Source organism: Ambystoma mexicanum, chromosome 4q, assembly GCF_040938575.1.
Source record: "Ambystoma mexicanum isolate Mex_15411 chromosome 4q, UKY_AmexF1_1, whole genome shotgun sequence".
In the NCBI taxonomy this organism is placed as follows: domain Eukaryota; kingdom Metazoa; phylum Chordata; class Amphibia; order Caudata; family Ambystomatidae; genus Ambystoma; species Ambystoma mexicanum.
Window position 1 is genome coordinate 213,613,438 of NC_090928.1, and position 15,054 is coordinate 213,628,491.

General features: G+C 45.3%; 1 protein-coding gene across 1 annotated transcript in view; it reads right to left on the reverse strand.

Annotated features, from left to right (window-relative positions):
- The window catches only part of TIAM2 (TIAM Rac1 associated GEF 2), a 552,861-nt gene that overhangs the window by 480,130 nt on the left and 57,677 nt on the right, over positions 1-15,054 (reverse strand). Inside the window, exon 3 of the mRNA XM_069607743.1 lies at positions 12,971-14,182. Within this exon, the coding sequence (XP_069463844.1) occupies positions 12,971-14,176 (1,206 nt within the window). The 5' untranslated portion in view covers positions 14,177-14,182. The remainder of the gene's footprint in view (positions 1-12,970; positions 14,183-15,054) is intronic.

Below are 15,054 nucleotides of genomic sequence, written 5' to 3' on the forward strand. Positions count from 1 at the left end.
TAGCTCCATTTCTCACAGCATTCATTAATTCATCCTTCCAGTCCGGCCACGTTCCAACGGGACTTAAGGAGGCCTGGGTACGCCCACTCCTCAAAAAACCTTCGCTGGACCCAACGATCCCGGGGAACTATCGACCTATCACCACTGTACCCTTCCTGCTGAAAATCCTGGACAAAGCAGCTTACCTGCAAGTCCAAAAGTTCCTTGAAGAAAACCGTCTCCTCGGCCTGCGGCAATCTGGCTTCCGCCCACGACACGGTACCGAAACGGCTCTCCTGGACCTAAAGAACCAAATGGACGGTCTAAAAGACGCAGGGAAACCTGCTCTCCTTCTGCTCCTGGATCTATCCACCGCCTTTGACCTGGTGGACCACAACACCCTGTGTCACCATCTAGCTACCCAAGCTAACTTTTCCCCCAAAGCTTGCGAATGGATTACCTCCTTCCTCCAAGAAAGGGCCATGAAAGTCTTCTCCGACTCAGCCTGTGCCACCCCTAGCCTCATCACCTGCGGTGTGCCTCAGGGCTCATGTATCGCGCCCACGCTTTACAACCTCTTCACGAGGCCACTGTTCAGCATCCTCGACTCCCTGGGCATCTCGTATACAAACTATGCGGATGACACCCAGGTCCTCATCCCACTCACAGGCGATTACCTGGCGGATACTAAAACTCTTACCACCATCTACTCCACTATCCAATCATGGATGGCAGATAACTGGCTATTCCTTAATAGTGAAAAAACCGAACTCCTCCTCATAGGAGCACCTTCCACGTTGGGGAACCTCTGTGAACAGTACACTTCCTTCACTATTGACAACATTCCCATCAAGGTCTCCAAACATGTGAAGACACTCGGAGTCTACCTAGACTCCGACTTGTCAATGGATAGACAGGTCAATGCCATTGCCTCCTCCTCAGCCTATTACTCGAAAGTCCTCAACGCTGCCAGACCTTTCCTGTCACGCCAGAATTGCCTCACCATTGCTAGGGCAATAATTGGATCCAGGCTGGACTACTGTAATGCCCTACTCGTTGGGATCTCCAATAAGAACCTGGCCAAACTTCAGCTAGTTCAAAATAATGCACTTAGGGCGGCCACAGGCACCGCGAGAAAAGACCACATCTCAGAAGTCAGAAGACAGGCACACTGGCTTCCGGTGAAAGAGAGGATTGTTTTCAAAACACTCGCCCTCACCCACAAATGCCTCCATGATCTTGCTCCACCCTACTTGACCCAAAGAATCACCAAGCACTCTGCCACCAGACCATTAAGAATGTGCTATTCCAACACGATTGTCACGCCCAAATCACGCAAGGTGCGCGCTGGTGGTGCCAGCTTTCCCACTCAACCCGCCACCCACTGGAACGCACTGCCACCTCACATCAGAATGATTGAATCCCACCAAGCCTTCCGCAAAGCTGTTAAAACCAAGCTCTTTGTATGTAACGTACCTGAATGCATTCTGTTACTGTATTATGAATATCTTGCCTCACCTGCAACTATGCCTGTAATTTTGTATCCATAAGACCTCTGGTCTCATGCATATCTGCTGAATTAAGAATCCAACAATTACTTGTAACAGCGCCTCGATGCCCATGGGCTGCAAGTGCGCTATACAAATGCGAATAAATAAAAATAAATAAATAAATACAGAGTGCGTATGCATGCTTTGCCCGACCGAGGCGATATTCTTCAAGTCCCCCATCCCCATCCTCTATCTTGTGGCAAACTGCTGCGTTCGTCATAAAATTAATTCTTATCTGGAATAGAAGACGTTTCCACAGCTGTCCCCATGAGAATAAGCAATACATACACTTTACTGAACTGCACTATAACTAAGGTTAAACCAATTTGCATTGACTTTTTCTTAAATATTCTACTGCTAACAATTTTTGAACTGCTGGATGGATTTGAAGTTTTCCAAACAGAATGCTTGGCACAGGCTTCCAAACTGGACATTTTGGGGTGAATTCATTAAACGGTTCAAATGTTTAGAAAACAAATAAGAAAAATGGTTTTCGGCCAAATCCCATTCATTCTCTGATCGAGAAAAGGTGCTTTCATTGAACACGCGTACTGCGAAAACGCTGGACGTATTTGCAACAAATGAATAACGTGGGCACAAAGCGCTGTATATGTGCCTTTTGTTGATTTAGGGAAACTACCCTTGAAATAATTCAACAGAAAAGCAGATGCCCCTGGTCTAAAAAAGAAAATCTTGTATATTTCTCCAATGGTGCATTTCAGCAGCGAGTCTTTTCATAAATGAAAAGCAGCATTGTTTTGCCTCAATGAGAGCGATTCCCACAGTAATCCAGAGGGAAGCCGAAAAAATGCTCAAAATGATACTTAGTGGCGAATAAGTGGGGTTGGGGGGCTGCTGGGGGAATTACAGGTAAAGAAGACTGCATGTACAGTGGGAGTGCCATGCCGTGCGTGGCAGGCCCTGTGATCCCATATCGTTCACCTTACTGGACGAATCTTGCAGAAATCCTAAGGGATTCCTGCACAAATTTTGCAAAACAAGCTTGAAAAAATGAAGTCAAACAACCTGGCAAGTGAGAGGGGGAATAGGAGAGGTTCAGGGAGGATTTATTGAAGGGGTGGTGGGAACACATGGAGGGATGCTGTGGGGATGGAAAAGAGTAACATTGTTGAGTGTTTTCCCATTCCGGCGGTAATCGGAAAGCAATGCATTATAGTGGGAATGGTTACCGGTAATAGTTACTGAAGGAATAAAAAGCAACATGGGGTGACCGCAGGAATTTCCTGAGGGGAAGCTACCACGGAGAGAGGGGGAAAAAAGGGGGCCATGGGCCACAGCTGGTAGAATCTGGTTAGTTTATATGCATGGGGGTTGGGCTTCTGTTTTTATTAACTGTGGTAACTACCCCAGTCCAAAGCCAAAAGCCAATTGGACTTCATATGTTCTTATAATTGTGGCATCATGGATAGTGGCCAAAGCTGAAGAACATTGGCCATAGCTGCTTAGTTACTAGGCAGGGGGGTTTGCCCCTGCCCTGGATGGGGCATCTGGCCCTGGCCGAAGACCATGGCCAGTGGGCTTCTGTCTTTTTAAATGGACAGTGGCCCCAGCCACAATGTCATGGCCAGTGGGCCCTGCAGAAGATATAGCATAACAAAAACCTTGAAATTCAGTGATGAAACCTTAGATTAAGAAGTTAACCATAGTTAAGAAGACCAGATTCATTGCAACAAAACCCTTTCAATTCAGCAGGTTTGGGAAGTGACGACTACCTTAACTCCGAGTCCCCAACGTTACTCAGCCCACAAGCACATACCTGATATCAAAGCAGAGATTAACAATGAGATCAAAAAGGACATCATGGGGCTCAGAGGACTCAAGTGTTCACATTGTCATAATTTCACACATACCTGCTGATTTTCATGCAATTAATTGGACCAGCTTAACTCTGCATTAACTCACTGACGATTATATATCTTAGAAATGGATATATAAATATCATCCCTCAAAATGTACACTCACTGCTAGCGATTGACAAGTGATTACTGATTATTGGCAAGCAAGAAGTGTTGTGTTGTGCGCATGTGGTGAACTGAGGGGGCGAGTGACTTTGGATACCTGCCTGGCAGCATGCAATTTGAAATATTTATACAATACATTCATCAGTAAAACCCTTTGTTAAAGGGACATTATGGTTACGTTATCCTACCAACCCCTACTAGATATTATGTGTCAGGATAGTTTGGTCAGGTCATGAGTGATGTCATCAGTGATATAGATGATGACACAATCTTGTGATGTTATTGATGATGCTATTTGTGGCATACTCTGTGATGCCATGCTTGTCGTGAGGAGCAGGGCAAAGTGGGGTGCAAGTTATGGTTTCTGAGCTTACCATAACTGCCACGTCTATGGTTTTAAGATTTTGTACACCAACCATACTGCCCCATTAAAGATGTTTTAACCTAATTTCACATGTTTTTATTACTGCAAATCAACAATGCAATCCCATTAACGAAGTTTTTTTTAAATTGGATATGTTTCATAATGTTCTAGCAATGTTTGGAAGTGATCCTCTTTTAACATAATGTAAACCACCAACCCTAAGGCTCCTTTAACAAATGTATTTTTCACAGTGCACACTGCTGAGTGTCATGTATGTCTAAACTGCCTGGTGCATGGCACAATAGGCCCACCTGATTGGACAAAACTGACCGCTGACTGAACAGAGATATCACCAAATTTGATTCGCTTACATTTTGGAAAACAGCTGAACGGACTGACGCCAAATATGTGAAAGCACAGTTTCTGGCGAAAACTGCCATTTCTCGCGAACATTTGTGGCAAATCCGTCCAGCGGTTTGGCGTGTAGGTGCAATAGAAATGTTCACTAACGTAAGTGAATCGCACCCAATGTTCTGGAAAAAAAAAAACAGAGTCTCGTCTAGATTGTTTCTGGATACGTGGTTTAAATGCCTTGCCATCTGTCCTGTTCCAGATTGCATTGGCTAACAAGAGGGGCAGACGAAATATACCCTTTAAGTGACCACAGGTCTTTAGGCCAGCTCTTCTCTGCTCCCCACCCTTTCCCTAATGCTTGTTGTGTTAATCTCCAAAAGCATACCACCTTTAATTGTGTTGATACGAGTTCAGGACAACTCTCCCTGATAAGTGGGGGGTGCAAAGTGGGCTGCGCTCAAATAAAATAACTTTTTTTAAAAAAACTTGGTCCTTCCCCTGTGGTGGGTTCCAAAATCGAACTAAATGGTTGCGTCCATAGCCTTGAAGAGGAATGAGAGGCGTGAACAGAGGGGCAGCTGGGTGGCCATCCAGAGCAGAACACCTTGAAATAAAATTTCCACTGGAGTAATATCTTCATTAGTTCTAAATTCCCACACATATGCCAGTCTATCCGTTCTGGTCTTCTGAACCCATCTTCTTCAGTTCCTCTACCTCAGCACACCTTAGCGGAGTCAATCCTACCTTTCATCCCACCACACCCGTGTGCATTCAGTTCTGTTTGTTCCGCCCCCATAAACTTGCACACCATGTTTGGACTCCATAAGTGTTAATATTAGCACTCATCCCTTAAGTTACTACCCTTCCTTGGTTTCATCATTTATAACTGCTACACAAACAATATTTCCTTCCCTCACTGATTATATTCGCTCTTGCCTTTCGGTCCAGCATTGACTCTCAAATTCTCCATGGCCTGTGCTCGTCACATTTTCCACACACAGAAGAATTATGTTGTCTTTTTTCCTGACCATTTTTCTCTGCAATTCACTGTACCTAACCCCATCCCCTGTATCATTTTCCACCAGTGCAACACTGGCGCGACTATAACACTAACTGTCTTGTAACACTATTCTTCCAACCAAGATTTCTGCGTCAGGCTTATGGAAGGCTAGCGTAACAATTAAGGGGCCTGCACTACAGTTAAACTTGCTGTGCACCATGTCTTCATTGCACCGGGCATCCCTTCTTAACATTGGCAACGAGTTGATCTCAGCTGTAGTACAGAGGGGGACTGCATGACTGCGTGGTCGGTTGGCGCATGGTATGGTGGTGGCGGAGAGGCGTCAGTGGCTCCCTGGGGGCCGTGCTGGCAGATAGAGCATCGGAGCACAGAGGCCAGAGTCCTCCACGTCTGGAAGTAGAATGATAAAGTCACAACGTGAGGCCATGGCTACGAGGTGCCATAGGGGGGCGCTTCGGCCTGTATACATTCGCAGCACCAACGAGGATGCTGTTGGAGGAATTTCTCCAGCCAAGTCGGGGTGCTGTAAAGGGGCCTCAATAGCAAAGAGGTGGCTGTTGGAGAGCGTGTCAGGTGTCCATGCAAAACAGTTCCCCTGCGAACAGGAAGTGGCAGAGCAGCGGTTGCCGCAGCATGGGGGGGAAGAGTGGTTTGCTGCTATGTGCCCCAGGTATCAACGCATTTCAATGAATTTACAGCAACTGGACCTGATCTTTGGGCTTGGTTTGTGGACTCCAGCATGTTTGACAAGGATGGAGAAGAGCCGTCAGTGTTGTGGCCGGTGTTCATGCTGAGGTTTGGGTTGTATGCCGTGGCCCTTTATAGTGGGTTACGACAGGTTTTCCTGGGGGGATTACAGGACAATATTAAGTTACGAGGCCTGTTTTGTTTTATGCTGTTCGTGTGTATGTTGTGCCCTTCTGTTTAGGGTATCTGGTTTTTAGGTCCGTTTTACTGGGGTTTTCGTCTTTTTGACTAGCCAGGGACATGAGGGTGTGGGGTTCACACAGGATTTGCGCTGGGGAAACATAATATATTGTGTAACGTTTGGTGTTTACACACAAAATGTGGACATGATTTTTATTGTGTTACAGGTGATCCATTGGAATTGTGCTCACATTTGGGGACTTCTGGACATGCAGGTGCGTGGTGGTGGTGATTTTGTATTTTATCACCAAATAAATGGATTGCAGGTGATGCATCGGAAGTACACTCGCAATGACGGAAAGTAGACATTTGGGTGCTGTGTGCGTGTGCGTGTCCGTCCGTCCGTCCGATGGGTCCTCAAATGTTACTACCAGGAGGGTCCTGGTCGATTACAGTCAGGGGTCTAGTTACTGCCCAGAGTAACTTCAAACGCACTGCTGTCTACAGTGTTTGGGGTGGTTCCAGAATACTGGGCGGGTTTGGGAATTTAATTCACTTTTGGTTCTGTGTGTTTGGGGCAGTCCCTAGTTAGTTTCACTGGTCAGTACAAGGACAGTGCCGGGTTTGTTAGTTATCATTTTGAGTCAGGTCTGAGGCTCCAGGGTGGCAGTCGGGAGCAAGCAGAGGTCAGTTTCATTTTGTTGAGGTTCGATGTGTAGGGTGTTTTGGTCAAAGGAGAGCAAGTTAGCGCTCTGGCATGGCAGGCCTGAGGTTCTGGGGTGGCAGCCCACAGCTAAGGGTGTTTTCTCTAGTCTGTGAAGGGTCTTTTTGTCACGTCGGTTGGCTCAGTACTTGCATTTTGCGGTTCTGGTGGTGTGCGCAGGGAGGGAGAGGAGTTGGTATTGTTTGTGATTTCTGTAGTGTTCTGTTTGGTGTGGCGTTATTCTGGTCACGGCACCATTTCACAGGGTTGTTTTCTGGTGTTGAGGATTGTGGATACTAACTGTTGCAGATTCTCGTTGTGAGAATTTGTTCCAATGGGGTGGAGCTTTCGTCTCGTCTGCTCACCCTTTTATGCTAGTGTGTGCATTGGCTTACTAAATTGTGGTTCTGGTCTCACATTGCCTTACCATTTGTTTTACGCTTTATCGGTCTTATGCGCTTGCCTGCTTTGGTGGCCAATTTGTGGAATCGGTGCATGGAGCATCATAGTGTGCTTTTGGGGACATGTGGTTTGGCGATGCAGGTTACCAGTAGGTTTTTGTCCTGTTTGTTGTTGAGGTAACTAAGGGAGAGATGTTATAGTCTGGTCTTTGTGTTGTGGGGCAAGGCACCTGGTTGTTCCAGAGTGCCTGTCTTGTCAGTGTGGAATGTACAGTGTGATGGAGTGTTTGAGTACTCTGAGGTTCCAGGGTGGACAGTTGGTTGTGGCAGTTGGAGGGAAGGTTCTGCCTGGAAAGGAGCGAGGAAACCAGCGTCTCTGCCATCTACTTATATCAACAGTGTCCAGAGACGTTTTTATGGGAGGGCAAAAGGGGCACTTGCCCAGGGCCTCCACCTTGGAGGAGGCCTCACAAGGCTAGCCGATCTGAAGAAGTATGATTCCATTGTTCACCAGTCTTAAATAGCACACGTCAGGATATTTTATGGGGTGCTGCTGAGGCTCTGAACCCATTGCCTTTCTGTTTTGGCAAGTGCATACTGCCTTGATCAATTCAGCATGTATTGCTTTCTGTGTTCACTGTCGTATACAGTTTGTGTGTTCCTTATGGCACAACTCTGTAGCATTCTTTCCTTTCTGTGGGAATTATGTTGATCATGTGTAATAGGCAATGGTGAAATGCATATTGATAAATTGACTGCTACAATGGATCAGAAGTTAGCTCAGTGTGTGAAGCACCCATTGCAGAGATATGTGTTCATATGCAAAATTAGAATATCACATTCCAGAAAGGCTGGCTGAGCCTTTTCTTTGTCTGAAGTTTATAACCCTGCCTGCATATGTACTTGGTTTTGCAGAACAACATCTGCTATTATCAGCAATGTGCATCTACCAGATAGGGGTTGCTATAAAAACAAACATATCATCCGTGTGGTGAAGGTCTTGAAATTGGTTTGTTCAGATGGGGTGTTGTAAAACCTAGGCAATCGCCTCCAACAATGGCATAAACTGTTAGTCAAAGAGGTGAATAAGTATCCAAATTCAGGACTATGGAACAACAGCGTTCATGTTTGTATCCTGGATTTGCCAGCAGACGATACAGTGATCCTGGTCAAATCATCTAATACATCTTACATTACTGTGCTGTCTTCTGTGAGGTTTGCCTTCTTGCGTGGTGCTGGTATCATTTAGCCTATTACTTCTTATGTTTGCCATTTGGGTGGAAGGGTTGGTAGACAGAAGAGAGAGGACCATATGTTGCAGGCCTCAGGCAAGCATATTTTAAGGTCTGCTTGTTTGACACAAAAAACGGTTTGCTTTTTGATAAAGGTCAAAGGTTTTTATGCACGTTTATAAATGAAAACGTCACAAGCCATTGTTTTGGAAGTATTTAAAGCTTTAAAATACGAAAGACAAACCCAGATTAAATTTGTTAAATCACAACGTTTGGTATGGTGGTTATTATATGCTTCCCTTGATGATGGAGAGAATAAAGCTAGAATCATTCCCATTTTACATTACACTCTTCTATAATATTTTGTTTAAAAATGGCAAGTTTGGTAATGTGATTTGTGTATTTTCCAAGTCTGCTTTTTTAAATAAAATGAGATTTAGTTCATGGTAAGAACTGCAATATAAACTGTTCAAATGCAGAAATTTCAGAGCTGGCATAAATCCCAGCTTCAGCCCTCCACACCTTAACCAATGTGTGATCCTGGGCATCTCATTTAATCGTGTATTGCTTAACCTCTCAATATTGCCAGTCCCTAAACCTTTCAAAACTGTCAGCCCTTCAGAGTGATTTCCTTCTCATCGTATGATCTTTATAAAAGCCGTATACATGGTTTCACTGTGTTAATAGTGAGCATATTTATATCGCACACCACATTTGTTCCTTTGATAGCTATTGGCAACACTATTTGAAAATCATATCCCACTTCTAATCTCAGTTTGTCTGGATAAAGACACCGTCCTGGTAGCTTCTAATCTGCGTCCACTATCCATGCTACGGTATGTGTAGCGTTCTCCTTCCTTTCAATTGGGGGTCTCTATACATGCATGAGCACTTTTGCATTCTGTGAGGCAGCTAATGTGAGTTTTCTGTCTATTATGGGATACAGGTAACTTTTACATACGGTCCTTCATTAATACTACATGCAGTGGTCGAAGTGAGCGGGAGCGGTGCTCCTCTACTTTTTTATATTGTTTTACTGTTCCTATACTTTTATTTTAAAAAGCAACCATTACGGAATGGATTATTTTTTAAATAAAATTGTAGGAAGAAGTTGAAACTTGCACTTTCAGTGCCCTACACAGAACTTCCCCTTAAACAGCAGCTGCATGTGTTTGGGGGTAGGTATTGTGTGTGGTGGGGGGTGGTGATGGGTTTGTGGGGAGTGTGTGGAGGCCAGCAGAGAACATAGCTCCACTACTTGTTTTTGGACACTTCGACCACTGACTGCATCTACCTTCCTAGATGATATTGATAAAAAGTATCCTCTATGTACTAGAACAGTAACCTCTTTGTAGACTGCTAATGTTGGCCTTCAAATGCTACTTGTTTATCATTGTGATTAGAGCAAGAATGACGAGGGCAAGGGGACTTAAAGGGAGTAAAAATGCTTATTATGCTGCCAGACAGCATATCAACCTAAAGGTTGTGAGCGTGATGGGTAGGGGGTGGGGTGCGCGACCAGTATTCTTGATTCCTTAATTCCTTTGGTTTGGTGGAGGGGGACCCCAAAGAAGTCCCTGCCCAGGGCCCCAAAAGAGCTTAAAATGGCCCTGACAGTGTCCCACTGTGTGTTGTGTCTCATTTACCTATGTACCCACCTATGACTATCCTACGTGTATGGTGAACCAAGGACAATAAAGCCTGCATTACAGTTACACTTCACATGTACCGTGTCTTCAGTGCACCGGACGGCCCATCTTAAAACATAAAAGTCAAGGGTCCACTTCTTTGGAACGGATTTCCCTGGAAGATCAGACTGGCCTTCATTGACAGACTTGTACATCTTAATGCAGCTGGCTGCAGGCTTATAAGCCTGGTCCCTTGCAGAAAACTCAATACAACCAATATATTCTCGGCAGGGCGGGCCGGGCAACCGCCTGGGGCGCGATGCCCCCCAGGGCACCTTTAGCGCCCTCCACGCCAGCTTGGGGGAGTCTTCCAAAGGCTCCCCCGAGCTGGCGTAGTGGAAAAAGGCGTGGCAGGCGCCCTTTTCTTATTAAATGCACCAGTGGCGGCGGGGCACATTTAATCCATTGCGATGAATACCTCCCCACTCCGACACAGGAGCGAAACAGTTTTCCTTGGAATAGGGAGGGCACTTGAGCACCCTATTCCAGCGATTAACTGCCAGTCGCCGGTGTGGGGCGAGATAGAAAAATGTTAAAAAGTGCTGCGCCTGGCCCCCGTCCCCACCCCTTTCCCTGTTGACCAAGTGCGTGCGGTGGGGGCGAGGGTGCCAATTCACCCAGGTCGCTGCTGCCACCAAGGCCGGCCCTGATTCTCAGGCCTGCTTGTTCTTCTGATCTAGGCATTGTGTCATGGACTAAACCTAGCCTTGGCACACACTCCTTCTTCCCCTGGATTCCATTCTAAACTCAAGTACTTTTTTGGGAACCTGCCTGCTCTTGGCCCAGTTTTGTGATATAAAATTCAAAGTGCTTCAGTACAGCAATCTCTTGTAGATTGTTAATCAGGCAGCATGCCATGACTTCGAGCTCCAGGCTTGCCTTTCGCCACTTGGTCCTCGGTATCGGGTGCAGAAGCCTGTCCGTTTTTAAAGCAGGATACGACATTGCCATCTGCAGCCATTTTTCAGCTTACTTCTTAGTGAACCCCATTCTGAAAGCTACTTTAGCGTCGAAATGCTGAGAACTACAAAATAGCACTACACAACACACTTTCCTGCAGTATAAGAGCATACCAAAACAAGCATAATAAAGGTAGTCTGGTTAAATTGTTCATGCTGTCTTCTAAATCTTTGCCTACTGACTACATTATCACATTCTCCTGGTTTTGATTTCTGTGCATTTTTGTACTTGTATAAGGGAGGCCCGTATTAGCTGGAAGCGTTTGTATTGTATTGAAAAGCCAAGCCTGTGGTTTACTTAATTGCGCATTCAAATGTATGTGTTTTTAATCTTTTACGCCGAAAGCCAAAATTAAGTCATTTTGTGGTTACAGGAATCAGCAATGCGCCAAACAGCATTTGGAGGGTAACACGTCCCAGGCGACCCATCAGAACGCTCGTGGGGTTGTTTGCCTGCGAGGGAGAAACTGCTTTAACGTTCTGTACATAATGCTTGGCGCAAGCACATGTGTTTAATTTGCTCACTGCCGAGCTGCTAGGCGTTCAATGCTGGAATTCAGGCGCACAGGAAGAGCGTGTTGCCAATGTGGCGGGCTTAGCCCCATACCAGCTAAAGCACCGTGGCTTACTTCACTCCCATACTTCATTCAGAGGCATCTCTGATTTGTTTTCTGCACGTTCACTCATCCCGTCACACTTGTGACAATACACTGACCTCAAATATTACATTTTGTGGCGTAAAGAAATACAAATCAAATACAAAAACAAATGTTCTATGGTAACAAAAAGGAATTCCAAAAACACACTAGTGAGCTAATAAATACTCTAACAAAGCCAACTAGCCACTTGTTCTGTCATATATGAAATTACTGCCCCAGTGTACTGGGTAATAGGGCATTTCTGTTCACTGGCAACTGGGGCATAACACGGTTGGGGATGGAAGAGGTTCAATTCAGGACTCCCAAGAGAGAAACTACGTCACTTGTGGCACCATGCACTCCTTAATCAAACTACCCTTTATTCGAGTATTTTAAATGTACGGAAAGTACATTTAACATTAAGATTAAACATTTAAATGTGGTATCAGTAAAAAGGCATACGTCTAGTTCTCTCTGCCCATACCAGAATCCTCATCCATTAACATCAAGGAAGGATTCCAGCATGTCCTTTTATTTGATGAGGTCTGGTTGGGTTTTTGGAGCTGCTGGTACCTCATTCATTGACTAGCCTCATTATTCGCTAAAATGTGGAGTACAATGGCGTACACGCCCCATCGTTAGCAGCAAGGATTTCCTGATACAACTATGAGGAGCAAGGATAAAATAAAAATGACAACAAATACCAAAAATACATTCAAGTTGCACTAAAATCCTGGCTCTCATTTGTAAACAGACATTCTTTTAAGATCTGTGTATTTCATTAGCTCTTCACCCATAAGAAGAAAAACAATCACAGAAAGGATGCCAGATCATGACCCTGCTAAAGGTGACAACCGGCCCAACGTCCTCAGTAGCAGTAAGATCAAGGAATGTTTTTTTAGCCACCGTCAGTGTGCATGATGGGGCTTGCAGTTGCAGTTTCACTTCTCTACAAGAAGTATGGGATTATAAACCCCAGAATGTTAAGTACTATTGGTTAAAAAGCAAGAACAACAGTGGGTCTAATGGCATGGAGCCAGGTGGCAGCACTGTCCTTTGTACAAAGGGGACTCTTCTTTACTTTAAGGGGGAGGGTGGGCGAGGGGAGGGTGAAATATTTCTACAAAGAGCTATGGCAACAAACAAAGGGATTATACATGCAGAGCCAGCATCTATAGAAAACATTTGAATGAAGCATTTTAACATGATCATAAGCAGGCATTGTGCCATACCTGTATTTTCCTTTTTTTCCTGGAAAGGCTTCCTGTCCAATCGCTGATGCGTCTCATCCGACTTTTTAATGAATCTTTTTTAGAGGCATCCTCAGTTAGCGGCTTAGACTTCCTGCACGGAAGTGTGTACGAAGAGTACTGAGCAGGGCATGTGTGCTGAACTCTGGATGGAACGTCAATTTCCGAGGCGAATGAAACACGGTTGCTCAAGCCAGTGTGTGCATTGATGTAGTCATCAGAAAGTCTGTTACCTGAAGGCATGGCACAATCCCCAGCACTATCCTTGTAGAATTCACGCAGGGAAGTCAGTGATGACCTTTGGTTGAAAGGCTGCTGGTTGTCGTTTGGCGACAGGCCCCCGTGAGTGCTTGTGTCAGGAGTGCTCCTAGTCAAGTAGGATCCGTCCATCTCATTGATGTCCCGAGCATTGCCCCATGGGCAGTCATACCACGATGACTCTGAGCTTAAAGAACTGCCCTTGCTTGACCTTAATCCAGAGTCTCTGGCAGACAGACCATGGCTTGCTGTGTAATCCACACTTGAGTTCCTCCTAACGTCATGTATGTTAGGAGCTTTGGATTCAGGAGTGGGTGAATATCTCAGAAGCTGTACTGGGCCATTTGATTCTTCTTCAGGTACACGGCTGTTGTTACCATTATGGAACTCAACCCTTAGACATCCGTCCAGCTTTCCCAGTGTTTTGATGAGAACCTTTGGGCTCTTCCTGTCCTCTGGCTCCAGGGTCAATGGTTCCCTCGCTTGCACTCTGTAGCCATTCACAATGTGGCCATTGCATTCCCTTGAGTCAACGTGGTTCTTTGGCGTTTCAATGCCGACGTAGTGGTAGCCATTTTCTGGAAAGTATGTGTTGTTGTTCCCCTGACAGCAGTTCCCAGGCACAGTAGCCCTGTGCTTGTCGGGGTTGTTGCTCTTGGAGGGCTTCACCACGATGTCACTATGTCTTGAACCATACGGGGGATTGCTCTTAAACTGAGAGAGGCAGCTTCTGGCCAAGGACCGTGACTTGTAGTTTGGAGGGCCAGTGCCTGTGCCGTTACCCCACCCATGGGCGGAGCAGGATGTCTCGCCTTTCGCATGTATACTCCGGATTTTCAGAGAGCACGGCTTCTGCTTTACATTGGAGGCAATGCTGCCGTTTTGCAGCTTGGATCCCTGAAGACTATACTGGCTCTCCGAGTTCCCCATTTTACCCTAAATAAAGAACAGTTGTGTTAAAAACAGTGACATCATCCTCATCCTTCAATGCATTACTGAGAAGAATATAAATAAAGCACATGCAATGTTGAAACTAGAAGCAGGTGTACTTAAAGGAAGTTTACACCACGCTATTAGAACAGTACTGAGGAACAACGTTAACATTAGCTTGATTATTTGGGACCAGAAAATAATATCTGCACTTATTTTTCTTAAGCATGTTAAGATAGTTGCAGGATCCTGTGGTCGACACTTCCCACAGAGATTAAGAGTTCATTTTCCAATGCTTATGAAAAATGCTGAAGTTTGCAATAAAGAGACACCTGTAGCCCTCATTTTTCTGAAACATATGGTTGAGGCATTCTAGATAGGAAAAGAGCAAGCACGTGAAGTTCAGCAGAGCATGGTGTGTACATTCCTTGCTCATAGCTAGGATTAACACCAGGATTTCTGATCTTGTGAAATCGTTTGGATTCAATATATTGGAGATGTACAGGAAACCACACTTAACCACAGACTCCTTTAGATAAAAGATTAGAGAACATTTGGTCAAGTGTTCGTCCGCCTGTATGATTGGGTTCCGAGACTGCAGCTAAAAGGCAGAGTAGAGAAATTATCTCAGGAGACGATTTATTATGAGTTCAGTGACTACAGCTAAAGCTTGGTAGAGTCTTTCCCAGGGGCCATCCACCCAAGAACAGGTCAATGGGCTGTGTTCCTGCTGGGAGAGGGATTCCCAGAACCCCCCTTGTTTTGCATATTAAGTAACTTTGGGTCTCACCCTAATTTACCTGGGGAATCCGGATGTGGACCCCTTGCTCACTGTTCTTAGAGGGGCACAGCTCCACCTCACTGATGATGCCCAACAA